We start from the raw sequence: 22,112 nt of genomic DNA, 5'->3' as shown, positions 1-22,112 counted from the left end.
GGCCGCCGGCTGCATTGGCTCAGCGGCGGCTCCGGGCTAGGGCACGTGTTTCTGATCGGGATGGCGTCCATCCCGCTGCGCCCGGCCGCCGTCAATCGTCGCGCCAGCACGAGAGCAGCTCGTCCCGAATCACAGCAAAGATTGTGGTAAATCCAAACATCAGCGATAGTAATAATAGGCCAGTGCTTTCCCTGTTACTGCAGGCGCTTATGGGGCAGCCTCTCGCAGCCCCCTAGTTCCCAGCGCCATGACTGCAAAGGAGCGCCTGAATTGGCAGAACGGCCTGCGGTCGAGCCCCGCGCCGGCGAAGAAGAACGCGCGGCCGTCGTCGCGCCGCGGCAAGGCGCCGCCGCTGTCCGCCTACGGCGGTCTGAGTAGCGCGCGGCGCCGCCGGTCGCCGTCGCTGAAGTCGTCGCTGCACGAGGACGCGGCGCGCGCCGCGGCGCGCGCGCTGCGGCCGGGCACCGCGGAGCACCGGCACCCGATGCCGCTCGACCTCGCGCGGACGCTGCTGGACGAGATGTGGAGCCGCGCGACGGCTTCCCGGGGCTGCGGCACCCTGGGGACGACGCCGAAGCTCCGCGCGACGCGGGTCAACGACACCTGGAGCCCCTACGAGCACGCGCTCCCGGAAAAGGCCGTGCAGGAGGCCATGGCCGTGCTCGACGTCCGCGGCGTCACGCCGGAGCACCAGCGGTGGCTGCTGCAGCTCCTGCTGCGCGTCGAGGCGGACCCGCTCCTCGACTGGCGCGCCAAGCTTCAGCGCCTCGACCGCTACCTCGTCGCGCCCATCGCCTTCGCCGGGAGCCCGGACGCGTACCGCGACTGGGCGCCCCACGGGCCCTGGGACGCGGCGGACGCGTACTCGCCCGCGACCAAGTCGCTCGTCGCCGGCACCTACGGCCGGGACGCGACGCCGCCCGAGGCGCGGCCCGACGCCGCGGCGATAGGACCGCGGTCCGCGGCGGCGGCGCGGCCCGAGGCGGCGGCGAAGACGCCCGCGACGTCGCGCCGCGCCGCGTCGCCGCCCGCGACGGCCGCGGCGGCGACGGCCGCGGCGGCGACGCCGGGCTCCTCCGTCCGCCGCGAGCTCTCCTTCGACGTCACGACCGAAAAGCCGCCGCCGCGGCGCGCCGTCTCCGTGCGCTTCGACCCGCCGCCGCCGCCCGTGCCCGGAGCTTCGACCCGCCGCCGGCCGCGCGCTTCGAGCCCGTCGCGCGCGTGTCCGCCGAGGAGCCCCTACCCGCCGCGCCGCCGCCGCCCGCGCCGCCGAAGCGCCCCGACGCCGCGCCGCCGAAGCCCGCGCCGCCGAAGAGCCCCTACGCGGCGCCGGTCCGGAGCCCGCCGAGGAGCCCGCCGCCGGACGTGAGCCGCCTCGCCGCGCGCCGCGCGAGGGCCGCGGCCGAGGCCCGGGCCGCCCCGGAGCTCCCCGCGCCGGCGCGGTCCGAGGATCTCGAAAGCCGGCGGGCGACGCGCGACGGCTTGGAGCGGTCCGAGGAGCTCGAAAGCTGGCGGGCGACGCACGATAGCTTGGACCGGTCCGAGGAGCTCGAAAGCTGGCGGGCGACGCACGACAGCGTCGGCGGCGAGCTGCCGCTCACGCCCGGGCAGCGCGCGATCCGGTTGCTCTGGCCCGACGGCGACGCCTCCGACGGCCGCGCGTTCGACGCGCCGTGGACGGCGACGGAGAAGATCGCCTCGGTCATGCGGACGGCGAACGCGTCGACGCGGCGCGCGTCCCTGGGGCCGGGCTTCGCGGAGCCCGCGGCGCGGCGGCGCGAGCGGAAGCCCGCCGCCGAGCCGCCGCCGACCGGGGCCGCCGCGGCGCCGAAGATCGTCGACGAGATGCGCATCCTGGCGCTGATGAAGCGGAGCGCCCTCGTGCTGCCCATGGGCGCGCTGCTCCTCTGGCGGGGCACCGTGCGCCGCGCGCGGAACCGGGCCCTCCTCGACGCGCGCGCGTCGGCGTCGCCGCCGGGGTCGCCGGGCAGCGACGACGACGGCTTCCACGCGTCGATCCTCACGGCCGCGACGAGCCGCATGTTCGACGACGTCATCCTGAGCCGCGTCTACGTCGCCTGGCGCACGCACGCGGCGAAGATGGTGCTCTGCGACGAGCACTGCGCGCGGACCCTCGCGCTCGGCGCGCTCGCGCGGCTCGGGGCGAACCGCGACCGCCGCGTCGCGCGGCGCCGCGCGCGCGCGGCGACGCGCGCGTCGAGCCTGCTGCGGCGCGCGGCGGACCGGCGGGCCTACGCGGCGCTGCGGGCCGCGGCGAAGGTCGCGCAGGCCCTCGCGCGGGGCCGCGCGGCGCGCCGGGCCTACGCGGCCGCGCGGCGCGCGGCCGTCGCCGTCGAGGCCGCGGCGCGCGCGGCGGCGGCGCGGCGGCGCGTGCGCGCCCTCCGGGAGCGGCGCAGACGGGCGGCGACGACCGTCCAGGCGCGCGTCCGGCGCCGCGCGGCCGCGCGCGCCTACGGCGTCCTCCGGCGGAGGGCCGTCGACGTCCAGGCGCGCGCGAGGCGGGCCGCGGCGCGGCGGGCGTACGCGCGCGCGATCGCCGCGGCGACGGCCATCGCCGCGCTCGGGCGGAAGCTCGCGCCGCGGCGGCTCCGGCGCGCGGCGCTCCGGGCCGCCGTCGCCGTCCAGGCGCGCTGGCGCGCGACGCTGGCGTCGACGGGCTTCGCGGGCCTCCGCGCGGCCGCGATCGCCGTCGAGGCGCTCGTCCGCCGCGGCCTCGCGGTCCTGGCCTACGGCCGCAAGCGCCGAGCGGCGACGGCGCTCGCGTGCGCGGCGCGCCTGCGGGCCGCGGTCGCCGCGCTCCGCCGCGCGCTCCGCGCGGCGACGGCGGTCGCGACCGCCGCGCGCGGCCGCCTCGCGGCCGACGCCTTCGCGCGGGCCGCGCGCCGCGTGCTCGCCGCCCAGGCCTTCGCGCGGGCCGCCGCCGCCGCGCGCCTGCGCCGCGCGCTCGCCGCGGAGAGGGCGCGGCGCGTCGCGGCGGCGACGGCGCTCGAGGCGCGCGCGCGGCGCCGGGCCGCGCGGCGCGCGCTGCTGCGGGTCCGCGCCGCGGCGACCTTCGCCGCGGCCGCGGCGCGGCGGGACGCGGCGGTGCGGAACTTGAAGCGCTGGCGCGCGGCGTGCGTCGCCGCGCAGCGCTTCCGCCGCGGCGCCGCGGCCGCGGCGCGCCTCCGCGCGGCCCTCGCCGCCGCCCTGCGGCTCGAGACGTCCGTCGGCCGCGCGCTCGTCGCCCGGGCCGCGGCCGCGGTGCGGCGCCGCGCCGCCGACGCGGTGCGGAGGTGGACGCGGAGCCGCGCGTGGCGCCGGCGGCGCGCGCGGCGGCGGCTCCAGGCCCTCGCGCGCGCGCGAAAGGCGCGACGTGATCGCGCCGAGGCGCTCGGCGCGGCGGCGACCATGGCGCGGACCTGGCGCTGCGCGCTCGCGCGGCGCCGCGCGCTCGCGCGCGCGGCCGCGGGCGCCGCGCTCCGCCGCGCCGCCGCGCGCCACCTCCGGCGGCGCCTCGACGCCGCGGCCGTCGGCGCGCAACGGCGCGCGCGGGGGATCGGCGCGCGGCGGCGGCTCCGCCGCGGCGCGCGGGCCGTCGTGCGGGTGCAGGCGTCCGCGCGGCGCCGGTCGGCCGGTCGCCGCTTCCGCGACGTCCTCGGCCGCGCCGCGCGCCTCGAGGCCGCGGCCCGCGGCTTCCTCGCGCGGCGCCGCGGCGCCCGGCGAAACGCGGCCGCGGTCTGGCTCCAGGCGGCCGCGCGCGTGACGCTCGCGCGGCGCGCGGCGAAGCGCGCGCGGCTCCGGGCCCGGAGCCGCGACCGGCGCCTCGGCCGCTTCCAGGCGCTCGTCCGCGGCCACGCGGTGCGCGTACGCGTCGCCGCGCGGCGCCGCGTCGCCGCGAACCTCCAGAGGCGCGCGCGCGCGAAGGCGGCCGCGAAGCGCGTCGCCGCGTCGCGGGCCACCGCCGCCGCCGCGAAGCGCGTCGCCGCGGCCGTCGTCGTCGCGGCGGCCGCGCGCCGTCGCGCGGCGGTGGCGCGCCTCGGGGTCGCGCGCCGCGGTGCCGTCGGCCTGCAGGCGCTCGCGCGGGGCGCCGCCGCGCGGTCCCGGTACGCGGCGCGGCGCGCGGCGGCGATCGCGCTCGAGGCGCTCGCGCGGCGGCGGCTCGGCGCGCGGCGCGCGCGGGACCTGCGGCTCCTCGCGGCGCTCGAGCGGCGCGCGCTCCGCGACGATCTAGGGCGGGCGGCGCTCGCGCGGATCCGCGCCGCGGCCTTCGAGCGGCGCGCGCGGCGGCGCCGCGACCGCGACGCGCGCCAGGGCCTCGACCTCTGGCGCCTGGGCCGCGCGACGACGTGCTGGCGCGACGCGGCCCTCGCGCGCCGCGACAGATGGGCCGCCGTGCGGGGGCTGCTGGCCGCGGCCGCGCGGCGCGGCGCCGCCCGGGCCGTCGCCGCGTGGCGGGCCGCCGCGCTCCGGGCGACGGCGCGGCGCGACCGCGCGCGGAAGCGGCGGGCCGTCGCGCGGCTCCGCGACGCGTCCCGCGCCGCGCGCGCGGCGCGGGGGCGGAACCGCGCCGTCGCGCGCGCGGCGCTCTACGCCTGGCGCCGCGCGCGCGTCGAGAGCGAGCGCGACGGCCGCGAGACGCGCGCCGCGGACGCGCACTTCCGGTCGAACCTCCTCCAGCGCGTCTTCTCGAGCTGGTGGCTCTGGGTCGTCGGCTGGAGCGAGGCCCTCGTCCGCGCGGGGCTGCCCCGGGACAAGGACGTCTTCGCGCTCCGCCTCGAGGACGCCGCGGACCGCGCCGCGGGGCCCTTCTTCTACCCGTCGCCCATCAGCCCGCTGTAACGACGCCCCTCGCTAGGCGCGGGTGCGGTTCAGTTCGAGGACGCCGTTCCAGGCGAGGCAGGTCGAGATCGTCGGCGGCGCGCCGCGGACGACCGCGCCGAACTCCTTGTCGCAGAGGTCCTTGCTGTTCAAGTTGAAGGTGCCGGCCGAGGCGACGACGCTGATTGCCGCTCGCCTCGCTCGACGTCCGAGCTCATCGTGTGCACCTCGCTCGTCACCGCGCGGTGTGCTCGCGCGCTCGTCACCGCGCGGTGTGCTCGCGCCCTCTTCACCACCGCGAGGCACCGCGCGCCATGCTGCGACGGCTCGCGCTCGCCGCGCTGGCGACGCTCTGCGCCGAGTCGCTGCCGCTGCGGCGGCCGGGGTGGCTCGCCCGGCCGGGGTGGCTCGCCGTCCGCGGCGGCGGCCCCGTGCCCGGCACGATGCCGAACGCGACGGACTCGTCGAATCCGTCGGCGGTCGTGAACACGAGCGCGAGCGGCGCGGACGGCGCCGTCGCCGCGGCCTCGACGGCGGCCCCCGCGTCGACGCGGTCGGCGACGAAGGCGACGAAGAAGAAGGTCGCGGGGCGCGCGGCCGCCAAGAAGCCCGCGGCCGCCGCGTCGCCGAAGAAGAAGAAGGCGAAGAAGCCCGCGGCGGCGGCGGCGCCCAAGGCGTCGGCGTCGGCCGCCGCCGCGCCGGCTGTGCCCAAGGCGCCCAAGGCGCCGGCGTCGGAGGCGCCGGCGGCGCCCAAGGTATCGGCCACCAAGGTATCGGCGCCCAAGGCGACGAAGCGCAAGGCGCCGCGGAAGCCCAAGGCCGCGACGTCGGGCCCGGCGGGCTTCGCGAAGCCCAAGGCGCCGGTGTCGAAGCCCAAGCCGAAGGTCGCCAAGCCGGCCGCGGCCGAGGCCGCCGCGGCCGCGGCCGCGCCGAAGAAGGTCGCGGCCCCGACCACGCCGAAGAAGGTCGCGACTCCGACGCGGCCGGCGCCGTCGCCGAAGGCGGAGGCGTCCGCGCCGGCGCCGCGGCCGCCGCCGCCCGCGCGGCCGGCGCCGCCGAAGCCCGAGCCGCGCGCCGCCGCCGCGCCGCCTGCGGCCGCGTCGTCCGCGCCGCCCGCGGCCGCTTCGTCCGCGCCGGCGCCGCCCGCCGAGGCGGTACCGCCGCCGCCGGCCGCGGCCCCGGCGGCCGCCGCGCCGCCCATGGCCGCCGCGGCCGCCGCGGTCGGCGGGCTCGCCGCGTTCGCCGCGCCGCCCGCCGGCGCCGCGCCCGTCGCCGCGCCGATGTCCGCCGAGGACGCGGCGGCGCGGCAGGCCATCGCGGCGGCGGCCGCCGCGTCGGCCGTCGCGCCGATGCCCGAGAAGCACGACGCCAAGGGCATGGCGCGGCGGGCGGCGAAGAAGGCGCTCAAGGGCAGCTTCGCGACGTCCGCGGCGCTCGCGTGCGCCGTCGCGACGCGGGCGGCGCCCCAGGCGAACGCCGTCGCCATCGGCGCGACCATCGGCGCCTTTTGCCGCACGTTCGTCGCGTTCTACTACGCCATCGCGCTCTCCGTCGTCGCCCATTGGAACCAGGAAGCCGCGGACGCGATCGACGCGACCGCGCCCCCCGCCGGAGGCGCCGCCGCCGCGGCATAAGGTTCGTTTCGTGCGCGAGTTTAGGACCGCGCGCGCGTGCTGCGCCTCGACGACGACCGCGGGAGGGTCCCCGATCGCGGCGGCCCGTACCGCCGCGGCGACGCGGGCGGCGATCCCGGCGGCCCCGGCGGCGACGCGAAGACGACGCCCGCGCGGAACGCGAGGCAGGCGACCACGACGCAGAGCAGGACCTGGGCGAGGAGCACCGCGTGGCCGAAGCGCGGCGGCTCGTGGATCGTGCGGGGCCCGCCGCAGGGCGCGGGCGCCGCCGGCGCGGCCTTCTTAGCGCCGCCGCCGAACTTCTTCCCGGCGCCCTTCGTCGACGGCACCTTCCCGGGCGCGATCTTGGCCCGGGCGTCGGCGATCTTGTCCCCGGGCGCGGCCTTGGGGACCTTGATGACCGGCGGGCCGTAGGCTTGGCAGTACGCGGCCTCGCGCGCGCGCCACTCGCCGTGCGACCGCTCGCAGAGGCCGACGTAGCGGTCGCTGGGCTTTTTTTTCCCGGTCGCCATGGGCACGGCCGGGTTCTTGCCGCAGGCGCCCGTCGACGGCTTGCCGCAGGCCGTGAAGTGGACGAGGCACGGGTCCGCGCCGTCCGCGGGCTCGTCCTGGAGGCCGTTGTAGACGTCGCGCGGCAGCCGCAGGCCCCCGGGCCGCGACGTGCGGTAGAACCAGTCCCAGAGGCCCTGGGTCACGTGGCGCGCGTTGCAGCCGCCGGCGGACGCGCATCCGCCCTCGCCGCGCCAGCCCGTCGCGTCCGTGAAGTTGCCCTCGCGGACGACGGCGACGAGGTGGCGGAAGTCCTCCTTCCGCGGCTCCACGACCACCAAGCCGGCGTTGAAGGGCGCGTGGGGCCCGTCGCTGTGGCTCCCCTCGGGCAGCCAGAAGAGGTGGTCCACGTTGCCGCGCACCATGATGTCCGCGTCCAGGAAGACGACCTTCGCGTAGTCGATCAGTTGGTGGACCCGGAGCTTCACGAAGTCCGACAGGCCGTTCCGCACCTCGCCCTCGCCGCGGCGGCCGGCCTTGTTCACGAGGGGGTGGTTCCGGTAGGGCGCGCTGAGCTCCCAGGGCTGGATGGGCAGCTTCGTGTCCATGAGCCGCACGCCCAATCTCCGCAGGCCCTCGTCCTTGCCGAGGCCGCACTTGACGCAGAGCAGGACGAACTCGCCCGTCGTGTTCGTCAGCTTCAACGTCGTGAAGAGCACGCCGGCCTGGATCACGTACTTGGGGTTGCTGTCGACGTGCGTCACCCAGGCCGTGCGCGCGCTCGCGTTCCAGGGTTTAAGAGGCGCGCCCGCGAGGTGCGCGGACCCGCAGACGGCGGGCAGGTCGTCGAGCGACGCGTTCGGCGCGGCGCGCACGAGCGCGGCGAGGGCGACGACGGCCCAGCGGGTGGTCATCGTCCTATGCCGGGAGACGCGATCTCGCCATCGTGTCGGCTGCCCCGAGATGCCGCCCCGCAGCTAATATTGCACATCAAGTGGCAGTGGTTTTAATTGTGGTTCTGTCGCTCCCCGGAGCCCGGCTGCCCCGACCATCCTGTTCGCCCCCGCCTCGAGATCACCATGAAGACCGCCATCCTCCTCGCCGCCGGCGCCTCGGCCTGCTTCGACAACGACTGGCTCATCAACGTCAGCGGCTCCGTCGAGAACGCCGCCTCCTGCCCCGGGTCCACGGACGGCGAGGTCTGCGCGCCGGACGGCTCGTCGAACTACCACTCCTGGAGCGGCACCTACGACGCGTCCACGGGCAAGTTCACGGGGACGATGACGACGAACCTGTGCGCGAACGACCACTGGGGGTTGTACGAGGGCGACACGTCGCGGCGCCCGCGTCCCTCGCTCGCCTCGCGCGCGCGGCGGCACCCTCGCTCCCTCAGGTTCATGCCCTACGCGAACCACACGGCGCGCTGCACGGAGCAGACCTTCCCGGCGCCGGACTACGCCTCGGACCCGCCCCACGCGGCGCCGCTCCGCGGCCGCGTCGGCATGACGCTCAACGGCGTCAACATCTACGGCCCCGAGGAGGCGGGCTTCGGCGTCGGCATGAACCCGGAGCCCTGCGCCGACGGCTCGGGCTCCTGCTGGGCCGGCGTCGACGTGCCGACCTGCGAGTTCTCCCTCGACATCACCTGCAACGGCACGGAGAACGTGAACCACGGCCTCATGCTCGACACGTGCGGCGGCCACGCGCTGCCCTGCGCGTCTTCCGGCGTCTTTTTTTCTTTGGCGCTTGAAGACGCGCCGTCGCCGTAGACCACTACCACAACGACATGGGCTGCGACTACGACCACACGGTCCAGGCGCACTCGCCGCTCATCGGCGTGTCGCTCGACGGCTACGGCGTCTACGGCCTCTACGAGGGCTTCGAGGACGGCAACCAGACCAGGCCCGACGAGCGCGCCCGCGGCGTTTCCCAAGTCGCGCGTTTTGGAAAAGACATCCGCCCCCGCCGCAGCCTCGACGCCTGCAACGGCCACACGCACGGCGTCCCCGCGAACTCGACCTACGGCGTCGACGAGGGCACGGTCTACGCGCGCCGCCGGCGTTTTCCAAGGTTCGCGTTTTCCCGAGGCATCCGACCCCTCCGCAGCACTACCACACGACGTCCTGGGCGCCCTACACGCTGGGCTGCTACGGCCCCGTCGATTCCCAGGCGACGTGCAAGACGCTCTACCAGGACGGCGGCGGCTCGGGCCCCGCCGAGCACGGCCAGTGCGACAAGGAGATCCTGCCCATCTACACGCCCGAGGTGCCCGAGGGCTACTGCTACGACACGGACTGCCCGTGCTTCGACGGCGACACGGACCGCTACTCGCGCAACACGGACATGCGCGGACCCGCGGCGTCGCTTTTGCTTCTTCGCGAAACGCGGGACGCCCCCTCGCAGGAAGATCTCCGAGTGCGCGTGCTACGACCGCTGCGACACCGTCTCCTCGGGCTGCAAGCACACCTGCGACGTCCTCGTCAACCAGATGGGCTACAACTGCTCCGAGCTCTACGCGCCGGGCATGAAGTACGAGGGCTGGTGCGACAAGACGTGCGGCTACGCGAAATGCGCCTAGAGCGCCGCGCCGCGCGGGCCGCCGCGCCCCACATCGGCGCCGCGCCCCGACCTCCCGACGCCGCTCCTCCTCCGGAAGCCCGCGCGCGGGAATTATGCTCTTTTTTATGGGAATTATGCTCTTTTTGGGGGGGTTGGTGTCGCGGGTCTCACCGGGCCGCGGCCGCGGCCTGGACCGCGGCCATGTGCGGCGGGCCGTCGTACTTGTCGAAGGATTTGTCGAAGGATTTGTCGAAGGACCGGCGCGGGCGGCGGCGCGCGTCCTGGAGCATCGTGCGGCGGTTGCGCGCGTTGATCGACAGGGTCGCGTCGCCGCAGGCCTTGAGGGCGCGCTTCTCCGCCGCCAGCTTCTCGCGCGCGAACTCGACCGTGAGCAGGTCGCGCTTCGAGGGGCGGAACATGAATCGCTTCGGCGCGCCGGTTTCGTCGATGACGCGCACGAGCACGCCGTCCTCGAGGAACTCGGGCTCCGCCGAGTAGTCGAGCTTGGACGTGCCGAGGGCCTCCTGCGGAGCGGGGCAGCGTCGGTGGGCGGGGAGCGATGGGGAGCGATGGGGCAGCGGTAGAGGCGGCGCGGGGCAGCGTCGATGGACGGGAGGCGCGGGGAGCGATGGGGCAGCGGTAGAGGAGGCGCGGCGCACCTTGAGGGGCTGCGGGATGGGGGTGTTCTTGGAGGATGCGCCGGCGCCCATGATGATTGCGGTTGTTGCTTTGATTTGGTTTTGTTCTGCCGCTCTCCGAGAGATCCGCCATTGGCAAAAGCCCAGGAATTGCGCGAAAGTTTGAGGCAGGTTTGTTGCACGGCACGAAACGTGGTGAAGCGAGGCATGGGCAGCTCTCGCAAGGCGAGAAGATAGCGATGCGACGATGGAAGGTCAAAGCCAAGGGCGCCATCGTCCGCGAAGCCGCCGCGCTGGACTCGGCCAAAGTCGGCACCTTGCAAGCCAAGCAGGCCTGCGCGAGCGACGCGTCGTGCTACGTCGACGGCAAGGAGCGCGTGCGCCTCGTGGAACCGTTGGCGGGCTGGGTGTCGACGAAATGCCTGGCGGCCGTGCGCGAGCCTGCGGCGGACGCGGACCGCACCATGGTCGACGCGCGCGGCCGCGGCCTCGCGGACGTGGCGTCGTCGGGCGCCGACGCGTCCACGAAGTGCCTCTGGCTCGACAACAACGCCATCGAAACCGCGGACGTGTCGGGCTGCCCCGGGCTCGAGACGCTCGTGCTGACGAACAACCGCGTGGCGACAGTCGTCGGCGCGCTCGACGAGCTGCGCGAGTTCGTCGCCAACGGGAACGCGCTCGCGGCGCTGCCGGGCGGCTTGGGCAAAGCGCGCGACATCGTCCTCGACGACAACGCGCTGGCGGCGCTGCCGGAGGCGCTCGGCGACCTCGGCGAGCTCCAGACGTTGTTCGCGCAGCGGAACGAGATCGCGTCGCTGCCCGCGGCCGTCGGCGCGCTCGGCCGTCTGCAGACGCTGGGCCTCGCGGGCAACCTGCTGTCGCGCGTGCCGCGGGAGCTCGGCCGCGCGACGCATCTGCGCCGCCTCGAGCTCCGACACAACCGCCTCGCGGCGCTCCCCGACGAGCTCGGAGACCTCGCGCTCCTGGAAGCGCTCCTGTTGGACCACAACCGCCTCGCGGCGCTCCCGCGGCTCGACAGGCTCGACCGGCTCGAAGTCTTGGACTGCGCGCGGAACGAGCTTAAGAGCTGCGAGCTCGCGGGCCTGACCCGCCTCCGCGATGCGAGCTTGGACGACAACCGCCTCGCGGCGTGCCCCGAGACGCCGCCGAGCCTCGCGCGGCTCTGGCTCCACGGCAACGGCCTCGCGGCGCCGCCCACGCGGGCCCGCTGCTACGTCGAGCGCGGCGACGGCGCGGTCCTCGGCGCCGGGGTTGCGACGCTGCCGTTTCGGAACTTCGCGGCCGCGAAGCGCGCGCGCCACTGCGTCGTCGCCTTTGGGGTCGAGCGGCTCGGCGAGTGGGGCGGCGTGCTCCACCGCGCGCGGCCCGACGTCGACGCGGGCTTCGTCTTCGACTCGCGGCGCACGGGCTACGCGGACGCGGGCGGCTTCCGGTCCTGGCTCGAGACGCTCGCGGACACCTACGACGTGCTGAGCTTCGTGGGCAGCTCCCAGGGCGCCTTCGGGTGCCTACGCCACGCGGACGTCGCGACGGGCGCGGTCCTCGCCTTCTCGCCCATGCGCCACGACTGCAACGTCCCCGCCGTCGACTGGCAGGCGACGTTCCCGCCGCTCGCGGGCGGAGGAGCCGCCGTCCGCGTCGTCGTCGGAAAAGCGCACGCGCGCGACGTCCGCGCGGCGCGCGAGCTCCGGAGCGCGCTCGGCCCGGCGGTGGCGGTCGTCGAGCTCGACTCCGCGGGCCACGGCGCGGACATGCTGATTCCCGACCGGGCGGCGCTGGACGCGTACGTGCGGGAGGGGCTGCCGAGGTAAACTTAGGGGGGTTCGACTACGCGCCGATGCAGAAGAGCGCCGTGTCGGCGTGCGCGCAGCCCGCTTCGAGCAGGTCGGCCCGGTGCCAGTGGGCGCAGTTCGCGCAGTCGCTGATGTGCTTCGTCGTGCCGTCGCGTTCCAACGCGCCGCACGCGGAGGTCAGCGCGGCGCCGCACGCCGCCGTCGCGTTGGCCACGGCCTTGCAGTTCCCCTGGCTGCACAGGTTCATGAGCGCGTCCGCGGAGGCCTCGCCGTGCCACGACGGCGCGTCGTCGCCCCAGGACGCGTCGGCCTGGACGCCGTCGCCCGACGGGTCGATGAGGTACATGTTCCAGCTCCACAAATGGTAGCGGGTCCAGTTGCGCTTCTCCATCGCGGCGATCATCTGGCCGAGCGTGACGACGCGCTGGTCGATGCCCCAGTGGTTGTCGAACCATTTGTCGACGCCGCAGAGCGCGCCCGCCCGCTCCGTCGACGCCGCGACGACGTCGTGGGACGCCATCTTGAGCGCCTCGAGGCCTTGGACGGTCAGATCGCCGTACGTCGCGTCGTCGCCCGTCCGCTCGACGAGGCGCACCTGCATGTTCGCTTGCTTGGGGAAGTACAGCGTCTTGAGTCGCACGTTTTCGACTGCGTCGTCCGAGCTCGCGACCTCGGCGCCGAGCACGGCTTCGTAGAACGCGACGAGGCCGTCGAGGTCCGAGACGGATTTCGAAACCGCCAAGGGCGTCCAGACGCCGTCGTCGTCGGCCGAGCACTTGTTGTGCTCGCAGCTGCCCGTCGCGGGGTAGCGCATGAGCGGGTCGCGCCGGACAACGCCCGTCGCGGGCTTCTTCTGCGAGATGATCTCGACCTGGACCTGGGTGCCCGGGACATGCGCGATGGCCGAGTACCAAGTTTTGTTGGAGTTGTCGATCCACTCGAGGAGCACGGAGCCGTCGGCCCACGCGTCGAGCGACGACGCGTGCACGACCAACGAGAAGTCGAGGAACGCGTCGTAGGCGCCCGCGGCGAGCGCGTGCGCGTACTTGGCGTCGAACGCGGCCTCGACGGCCTCGACGGAGACGTCGCCGATGGGACGAGCGGACGCGTTGATCATGTGCGGGAACATGAACGCGTCGCCCGGGCCCGGCGAGATCGCGCACTCCTTGTTCGGGCAGAGAGACGTGCGGCCGATCAAGCCGCAGTCTTGGATGCCATTGCAGATGCTGTCGTTGCCGGGCGTCCGGCAATCTTGCACGGGCTACTTGCCTTCGTCGAGCACCCAATCAAGGGCTTTCAACGGGTTCGACACCGCCATCGTGTACTTGGCAATGCCATTGGCGGGGCTCTGCGCTGCCGCGTGTCCAACGAGGACGACGAGAGCGATTGCACACTTGCGAGGGCCGCCCATACTCTGCGATCTACTGCGACGAGTATGGTCAAGGCAGCCCCGCAAAAAAGAACCAATCGGCGTCGCCCAGCCTGATGCATATTGCCCTTCACAATAACGTGCTCTCCGGTTTTTGAAGGTGTTGTGCTCTCCGATGGGGCTGCCCCTCCTGCTAGGCGTTGTCGCTACCGCACACGCGCTAGCACCAAACACCTGGGATCGCGCGCCCGTGTTCATCCACACGAACTACCACGACGTGCCTCTCACGGAGCGCGAGCTTGTGGAATTGAAGCGCTTCGACCTCATTACCTTGGAAAAGAACCAGGGCGGCACCGGGCCAGACGTCGTCGCGCGCATCGTCGCGGCGGCGAAGCAGCTCAAGGCGGTCACGGATGCGCCCGTGCTCATGTACACGAATCTTCTGCTCGACTGGCCGCAGTTCGCGACGCTGCACGAAGAGTTCGCGGCCAACGCGGCCGACTGGCGACTCGAGGACGCGCGCGGCGCGGTCGTGAGTGTCAAAAAGTCGGGCCTCGACATGGCGTGCTTCGACCAGGCGAACGCGTCGATGCGAGCCGCCTGGAAGCGGCAGTGCGCCGACGCCGTCGCGACGGGCGCGCTCGACGGCTGCTTCGTCGACCGAGCCGCGCAATACCAGTACGGCTGCAACGCAAGAAAAAGGACGAACGGCGGGAAACCGCTCATCTCCAACGCGTCCTGCGACGCCTACGCGCTGGCCCAGACGGAGCTGCAGGCGGAGGTCGGCCTCGTGATTTCGAACTGCGGCAGCCAGGCGGACGTCGCGGCGTGTCCGCCGACAGGCGTCGCAGGAGTCATGTTCGAATTCTGGTGCGACGTCGCCGACGGGACATCCAAGAACTGGCCGGGCATGGGGCCGCCGGAATCCACGTGCGCGGACCTCGTCAAACAGGCGGCGGCGCTCGGCGACGACCACGTCGTGCTGATTCATCGAGGCGTCGGTGCGGCGAACAACGCGACGTATTCGTACGCGGCGTTTCTTTTAGCGGCGGGCAACTACTCCAAGTTCGGCGACGGCGCGTGGGCCGGCGACTGGATCTGGCTCGATGCCTACGATCGACCGCTCGGGGCTCCCAAAGGCTCCTACTACGTCGCGGGCGACGACGCGCTCGTGCTCCGGCGGGACTTTGAGCGCGTCGGCGTCGTCGTGGACACGAGGAATAGTATCGCATGGCTAAACTACGTCACCTAGGCTTACGCAGGATCGCGAGGCACGCCTCGGCCTTTTCGCGCGTGAGCCCCGCGGCCGGGTCGAATCGTTGGATGGGGCCGTCGCCGGGCAGGTAGTCGTCGCTCATCATGAGCGTTTGGACGACGCGGTCTCCGAGACCGCAGCTTTCGAAGGATTCCATCCATTCGTCGTCGATGATCACGAAGGACTCCACGTCTTTTCCGTCGAGGTATTCGAGGACCTCCTGTCCGCGACCTGAATTCCGGTGGATCGGCGTCGCTCCGTCGACCGCGACGCCGACCTTCTCGAGCTGCGCTTTCAAGAAGCCGACGAGCACGGGATCCTCCCTCCAAGTCGACGACAAAATGACGCTCGCGCCGGCCTCTCGGACGACGTAGCTCAGATGTTCCAGGCACGCGCGCTCCAGAGGCGGCGCGGCATCGGCGCTCTCTCCGAGGCACAGGAGGCCCTCCTTTTCGAGCTCGTGAGCAGTCGCATTGCCTTCAGCGACTTGAGAGCGCCACAGCGCTAGGACGCCGTCCACGTCTAAGAAGATGAGGCGCACCATTGTTGCGCAGGTTTTAGGCAGCCATGCCCGGGGCAGCAACACGAATTGTTGAGCTACAACATCCAGGCTGCCCCGACTCTCCATTACTCTCCGACGATCGAGGACCAGAGAAAGTCCCCCTTGAGCGCACGATGGCGTCGCTCGTGGAGGCCGCCCCCGGGGAGGAGAAGCCGAAGCGCAAGGTCAAGTACGCGTCGGGCTTCTTCGCCGGCGTGGGCAACAACAAGCCCGTCCCCAAGGAGAAGGCCGCGGCCGACGCCCACCCGGACACGGTCTGCGGCGTCTGCGGCGCCGCGGACTCCTACAGCCGCTGCGGGCGGTGCCAGAAGGTCGTCTACTGCGGGCCCGAGTGCCAGGAGTACGACTGGTGGCGCCACAAGAAGACGTGCATCCCCTGGGACTACAAGCCCATCCCCGCCGCGGAGCAGTCGACGATCTGCCCCTACTGCCAGCGCGAGGTGAAGATGAAGGACCTGGGGCTCCACATGGACAGCGACTGCGGCAAGTACCTCGACGTCATGCTCGGGCGCAAGCCCATGCCGCCCATGGACGGCCCGGACCCCGCGGACGACGACGGGAACGACGAGCCCGAGGTCGAGTGGGTGCCGAGCCCCAAGGACCCGAGCGTCAATTTGGTCAAGGGCGGCCCGCCGCCGCGGGAGCGCAAGGGCAAGGACGGCGGCCCCGTGGCGCCGCCGAAGCGCGACCGGCGCCGCGAGCGCTTCAAGAAGGACCTGAACCCCGTCTACCCGGGCCTCGAGGGCAAGACGCAAAAACCGCTCAGCGAGCGCGAGCGGCCCGCGGACGCGGCCGCGGGGCGCCTCAACCCCTTCTGGGACTTTGTGGACGAGTACCCGACGACGGCGCGGGGCGCCATGCTCATGGGCTGGTGCCGCCACCGCCACCGCGCCATGAAGGACGAGGACCTCATCGACCGGCCGAACCGCGGCGAGAACGCGACGGCCGAGCGCGCGGAGGCCGCGAAGCGCCACCACCGGCGCATCGAGGCCAACGAGAAGATGGTCCAGAAGCTCCGCCACGCCATCCAGGAGCGCAACGTCTTCAAGCTCGGCGAGGTCTGCGACGAGACGAACTACTGGTTCACGCCGCGCGAGGCCAAGTTCTGGCACGAGGACATCGCCATGGCCCACGGCAAGCTCAAGGAGTACGAGTCGAACATGAAGCTCTGCGTGACGGACTCCATGTGGAAGGCCTACAGCGACCTCCGCAAGGTCCAGCACAGGGCAGCACAAGAGAGCGAAATTCCCAACTTCAAAGGCTCCGATCTCGGCCATTTTCCACTCGTTTCGGCTGATTTTTGGACGAGCGATCATCTCTCGGAACGGTCTCGAAGCGCGAATGCTTTTTCGGAACGCGCGCGCACGGAACACTCACGTTGAAGTGACGTTGAATCACTCTTGTGCTGCCCAGGTCCAGCAGCGCATCGTCAACGCGTACCGCGAGGAGGACCGCGAGATCACGGGCAAGCTCCGCCCGGGCATGGAGAAGATGCTCAAGGACGTCCAGGAGCTCTTCGAGTCGACGCAGGTCGGCGCCGTCGGCCGCATGGCCGGCTAGGGAGGGGGGCCGGGCGTCCGCCGTCGGCGGTCGCGCGGCGACCATAATATCAAAGCCACTCGGGAACCTTCCGCGACGGCAAGCCACATCACTACATTAGCCGGCGCTCATATTTCACCCCGGGAACAACGCGACGGCCCGTGCAACATCCACTACACTGTTAGAGCTCGCCGGCGCTCGCGGCGGACGCGGCGGCGGCGACGGTCTCGGACGCGCCCATGCGCGTCGCGACGAGGGGCACGTTCGTCTCGTTGCGCGGCTGGTAGCCGTTGAACTCCGGGTTCGTCTTGATGCGGTAGACGGCGTGGAGCACGTCGAAGTCGACCATGACGTCGAGGCCGTCGCCGCACGGCGCGGCCGCGGGCTTCACGCGGACGGCCGTCCGCGTGTTGTCGATGGTGTTGACGACGCCCGTCGCGTTCTCGGGCCTGTCCGGCACGGTTTTGAAGAGGGTCACGAGCTTGTCCTCGCCCGGCCGCACCACTCTCACGAGCGCGGGGTCGCCGGCCGTCTCCGACGCGACGCAGTCGCCCCGCCCGACGACGCTGCGGTCGACGAGGTGGAGCTCGACGGCGCCCAGGGAGCAGTCGTTCCAGAAGGACAGCTGGACCTTGTCCCGGAAGTCCTCGCCGCGCGCCTCCCACGAGCCCGGCTCGGGCTTGGGCGGTTTGGGGTGCGCGTGGAACCCGGGCGGGCACGCGCCCGTGATGGAGTCGCCGCCGCAGAGCGCGTCGGACAGCGCCGGGAAGTCCGTCGCGCTGTCGCGGTGGTCGCCGTCCGCCGCCTCGTAGATCTCCGCGAGCTCGTCGGCGACGCGGCCCCCGTAGGTCGGGAGCAGCACGCGGTTGCACAGGTTCGACTCCTCGTAGCCGCAGCCCGCGCGGAGCACGCCGAGCCAGCCGTCGCGCGTCGGCTCCTGGCCGTGCTCGAGGTTGAACTTGAGCGCCCGGGACGCGTGCTGCGCCATCTTGAAGCACTCGCTGCACGTCCGCGTGTACTCGTTCTCCTCGGCGGCGTTGGGATCCTCGGCCTGGCGCGACGGGTCGTGCTTGTCCTTGAAGGCCGTCCGCGTCGCCGCCTTCTTCTTCTTCTTCGCCGACACGGACGCGACGACGGAGACGGCGCACCAGGCGCGGAACAGGAGCACCATCGCGAGGATCCGCGGCTGCCGATTTTCTTGACGGCAACAATCAGTTCAAAACTGACCTGAGGATCTCCTCAGGGCGGGCATGGACGCCTGACCTGTCGGCTTCTCCCTTTGTAGCTGACTTCTCCCTGTTCAAACGCGCGAGCGTCGCGATGAAGCGCGCGATCAAGGACCTTCAAGATTTTAATGGCAAGGGTGCCACGGAACAGGCGCCGCTGCCGCCGCGCCGGCAGCGCGTGAAGACGAATCGCCTGTCGGACGAGAAGCCGGCGCCGCCGCCGCCGCGCAAGCGCAAGGCGCCGGCTCGGCGGCGACGCGCGACGAGCTCTCCGCGCTGGGCATCAAGGGCCTCAAGGCCCTGGCCAAGGACCGCGGCGTCGTCACCGACGGCTGCCGCGAGAAGGGCGACCTGGTCGACGTCCTGCTGGATGCGCGCGTGTACCTGCCGCGCGCGGCGGCGCCGGCTCGGGCCGCGCCGCCGCGCGCGGAACCGGCGCCGTCGCGCGCGGAACCGGCCTCCGACGACGACGACGACGAGCTCCAGTGGAACGACCAGGACTCGTCGGACGACGACGAGCCCTGGGCGGCGGACGGCGACGGCTCGGAGGAGTCGGCGCCGCGGGAGGTCACGCAGCCGTCGTCGCTGCCGTCGCCGGCGGAGGAGGACGAGGCCTCGACGGACGGCATCTCCTTCGAGGCCTTCGACGCCTTCGTCGCGGCGGGCCCGGGGAGCGACGCGGGGAGCGACGCGGAGAGCGACGGCGACGCCACGACGGAACACGCCGCCGCGACGTCGGAGGCCGCGGCGTCGGAGGAGCAGCCGGAGGCCGCGGCGTCGGAGGCCGCGCCGTCGGCGGCAGCGGCGTCGGAGGAGCAGCCGGAGGCCGCGGCGTCGGAGGCCGCGGCGTCGGAGGCCGCGGCGTCGGAGGAGCAGCCGGAGGCCGCGACGTCGGAGGCCGCGGCCTCGGAGGCCGCGGCGTCGGAGGAGCAGCCGGAGGCCGCGGCGTCGGAGGAGCAGCCGGAAGCGCCGGGGAACGAGCACCCGGAGGCGCCGGAGGACGCGTCGGAGCAGCCGGAGGACGTGGACCCCGCGGCGCTGGCGGCGGCGCGCGCGCGCGCGCCGCCGGGCGTCCGCGAGCTCTGGGAGGCGACGGGCCTCGACCTGGACGCGCAGCTCGCCGAGACCATGCGCCGCCCCGGCGACTACGACCTCGCCGCCATGGAGGCCCAGGCCGCGGAGCTCCGGACGAAGGCCCTGGGCCTCGCGTTCCTCGCGGCCGAGGCGCGGGGGCGGAGCGGCCTCTACAACGACGAGCAGCGCACGCACGCGCCGGACGTCGAGGTCCTGGCGCGGCGCGCGGCCGCGGGCACGCTCTCGCTCGCCGAGGCCGTCGTCGCGGGCAGCGGCGCCTTCGCGCACGCGTCGGCGTTCCGCAAGCTCGCCGACGAGGTCTGGAGGCACGGCGGCGGCGCGCGCTCCATCGAGGCGGCGGAGAACTGCCTCGCGGGCCACAAGGTCTGCTTCACGGGCGTCTTCGAGACCATCGGCCGCAACCGGCCGGACACGCAGGGCCACATCCGCGAGCTCACGGCGCGCTTCGGCGGCATATGCCGCGACGGCGTCACGAGCTCGACGACGGTCCTCGTCGTGGGCCGCGGCGAGAAGGGCGAGGGCGGCCACCGCGACGGCAAGGGCGAGTCGCCGACGACGTCGTCCAAGTACCGCAATGCGCTCAAGGAGAACGAGAAGCGCGGCAAGAAAGAGGCGGCCGAGCAGCGGAGCTTCGACGAACAGGCCGCGAAGATCGCCGCGAAGAAAGCGCGGAAGCCCTACGAGAAAAGAAAATACCCGGCCGTGAAGATCCTCTACGAGGACGAGTATTTGGCGTGGATCGCGACGCTCGACGGCGCGCCCGCCGCGCCCGCCGCGCCGCCCGTCGACGAGCGCACGTCGACGGCGGCGCCGAAGCAACAGCCGAGCCTGGACGAGATCCGCTACACGCCCCGGACCGGCGCGATGCACGGCCGCGGCGAGGTCGGCGCGGGCGCCCTGGCCGACGCGCTCGCGGCGCCGAAGGGCTTCACGCTCGACAACGCGCTCGTCGCGTCGGGCGAGCAGCTCGACGGCATCTTCGCGCACACCATGCTCCAGCGCTGCGCCTGCGCCGACGGCGCGGGTGGCAAACACGACGACGACGACGGCGCGGCGATGGAGTACTGCGAGTCCTACGTCACGGTCCAGTGGTCCGGCGCGGGCGGCGTCTACGACGAGCGAGGCGGCGACGCGAGCGACGGCGACGAGGTCGCGAGCCAGCGCGCGCACCGCGGCCAGTCCAAGTGGCTCGCCGCGGGCGCGAAGCCGGCCTTTTCCACGACGACGGGCAAGAAGTTCGAGGCTGCGCGGGTCATCACGTCCGACAGCCTCGACAGCGTCTGCAAAGCGCGGCGGAAGCCGGAGCTCGGCGTCCAGTACGGGCTCTTGGCGGACACGAAGCTCGGCATGGGCCAGGCGCACCAGAAGTTCTTTCTACTGAGGTTCCGGTCCACGGACGACGACGGCGCCCGGGGCGTCGTGCGCCTCGTGGTTTCGTCGGGCAACTGCGCCGCCGTCACGTACAGCAGCGCGCCGAGCCGCCAGCTCGTGGGCCTCTGGTGGGCCGACTTCGAGGAGAAGAGCGACCCGCGGCCGTCGGCCTTCCGCGACGCGCTGCTCCACCACGCGCGGGCCCTCGTCGACTCCCGGACGCCGACGAAGCACGACAAGGACCGCGAGCGCGCGCTCGAGCGCTGCGAGGCGCTCTTCGCGGCCTGCGCGCGCGCGGACTTCGCGGCGGCCGACGACGCCGACGTGCGCCTCGTGTCGTCGGTGCCGGGCGTCCACGCCCGCGACGCGGCGCTCGGCGAGGACGGCGTCCGCGCGGCCTTCGCCGAGGCCGCGGGCGGCGAGAAGCTCGACGTCGCCGTCGTCTGCCACTCCTTTGGCGGCTTCGGGGGCCCGGCGGGCGGCGAGCGGCTGCGGCGGCTCCGTGGGGCCCTGGCGCCGAACGGCGGCGCCATGGCCTTGTTTTGGCCCGAGCGCAACGACAGCGAGCTCATCGACGTCAAGCGGCGAGCACCCGACGTCGGCCAAGTGAACGCGTCGGACGAGACGCGGCTCATCGACAGGCTCCGCTCCCAAAGCTCGCTCGCGTGCCTCAAGGCGCCGCGCGACGAGCGCGCGCGCGGGAACAAGTTCGTCTGGAACCCGCACCTCATGCTCTACGTGCTCCACGACGGCCGCGGCGCGGTCCGCCGCGCGCTCCTCACGTCCGCGAACCTCTCCGCGGCGGCCTGGGGCCGGCGCCGCTCCGCGAACGATCCCGAGAACGCGGACGCGTGCGACGCCGCCGGCGCGCTGGAGATCCGCTCCTTCGAGCTCGGCGTCTGCGTGCCCGTCGCGCCGGACGCGGGCGAGGGCTTCCCCTTCGTCTTCCCGCCGAGCAGCGCGGGCGACTGCCTCTACCCCTACGTCGGCGTCCGCCGCAACGACGCGCCCACGGACAAGGGGCACATGTACTTCTAAGCTTCATGGCGGGCGCTCGCTCACGCACGCGTAGGTCGGATCCACCTTGGCGCACGGCGTCGCGACGTCCGCGGGCGTCGCGGTGTAGTTGACGACGAGCGGGAACGCCTCGTCGTTGGCCGCGCGGGCCATGGACGCCAGGCAGGCGCTCCCGGCCGCGCCCTGGGCGGCGGCGCGCCGGCGGAAGGCGTCGAGGGCGGCGAGGATCGCGCGCGCGTCCGCGAGCACGAGGCCCGAGCGGTCGACCGTCTCCTCCGCGCAGTCGACATGCGCCGCGGGCGGCCCGCCGCGCCCGGCGGGCAGCTCCTCCGCGGCGTGGGCGGCGAGGGCGTCGGCGACGCGCCCGGGCACGCCGAGCCAGGCGCCGACGCCGCGCATCGTCGCGGGCGCGTCCGCGAGCAATTCCTCGAAGAGCACGCCGCGAAAGGGCGCGCCGACGCGCCGCGCGGTCCGGTAGAGGTTCGCGCGGAAGGCGACGACGTGGGGCAGCTCGCAGGCGAAGTTGGCCGCGGGGAAGGTCGTGGCCAGCACGTCGCCCGCGGCGCAGTCGGGCTTCTTCCTGTGCTTCTTCACGCCGTGCGACGCGAGCGCCGTGCGGAAGAGGTTCGACCGCGAGAAGACGACGAGCCGCGTCCCCGGGAAGTTTCCGAGCAGGGTCCGCAGGGCCGCGGCGACGTCGCGCTGGGCCGTGCCGTCGTGGAGGCT

The 22,112-nt window shown here is 73.6% G+C and overlaps 2 protein-coding genes across 2 annotated transcripts; both read left to right on the top strand.

Annotated features, from left to right (window-relative positions):
* Positions 1 to 247: 247 nt before the first annotated feature.
* On the top strand, positions 248 to 12,320 carry AURANDRAFT_62500 (hypothetical protein; the record flags this gene model as incomplete). The annotated part of the gene is made up of 11 exons (XM_009037062.1): positions 248 to 1,168; positions 1,276 to 4,758; positions 5,121 to 6,368; positions 7,710 to 7,850; positions 8,015 to 8,259; positions 8,335 to 8,668; positions 8,758 to 9,011; positions 9,345 to 9,494; positions 9,896 to 9,938; positions 10,393 to 11,966; positions 12,194 to 12,320. 11 exons carry the CDS (start codon positions 248 to 250, stop codon positions 12,318 to 12,320), a joined length of 8,520 nt encoding a protein of 2,839 aa, XP_009035310.1.
* Positions 12,321 to 13,496: 1,176 nt separating this feature from the next.
* On the top strand, positions 13,497 to 21,407 carry AURANDRAFT_62499 (hypothetical protein; the record flags this gene model as incomplete). The annotated part of the gene is made up of 4 exons (XM_009037063.1): positions 13,497 to 14,544; positions 15,187 to 16,352; positions 16,552 to 16,668; positions 18,192 to 21,407. 4 exons carry the CDS (start codon positions 13,497 to 13,499, stop codon positions 21,405 to 21,407), a joined length of 5,547 nt encoding a protein of 1,848 aa, XP_009035311.1.
* Between the last annotated feature and the right edge of the window lie 705 nt (positions 21,408 to 22,112).

This window comes from Aureococcus anophagefferens (genome assembly GCF_000186865.1).
Source record: "Aureococcus anophagefferens unplaced genomic scaffold AURANscaffold_5, whole genome shotgun sequence".
Classification (NCBI taxonomy): domain Eukaryota; class Pelagophyceae; order Pelagomonadales; family Pelagomonadaceae; genus Aureococcus; species Aureococcus anophagefferens.
The sequence above is the reverse complement of the archived record's forward strand: the minus strand, read 5'-3'. Positions and strand labels throughout refer to the sequence as shown.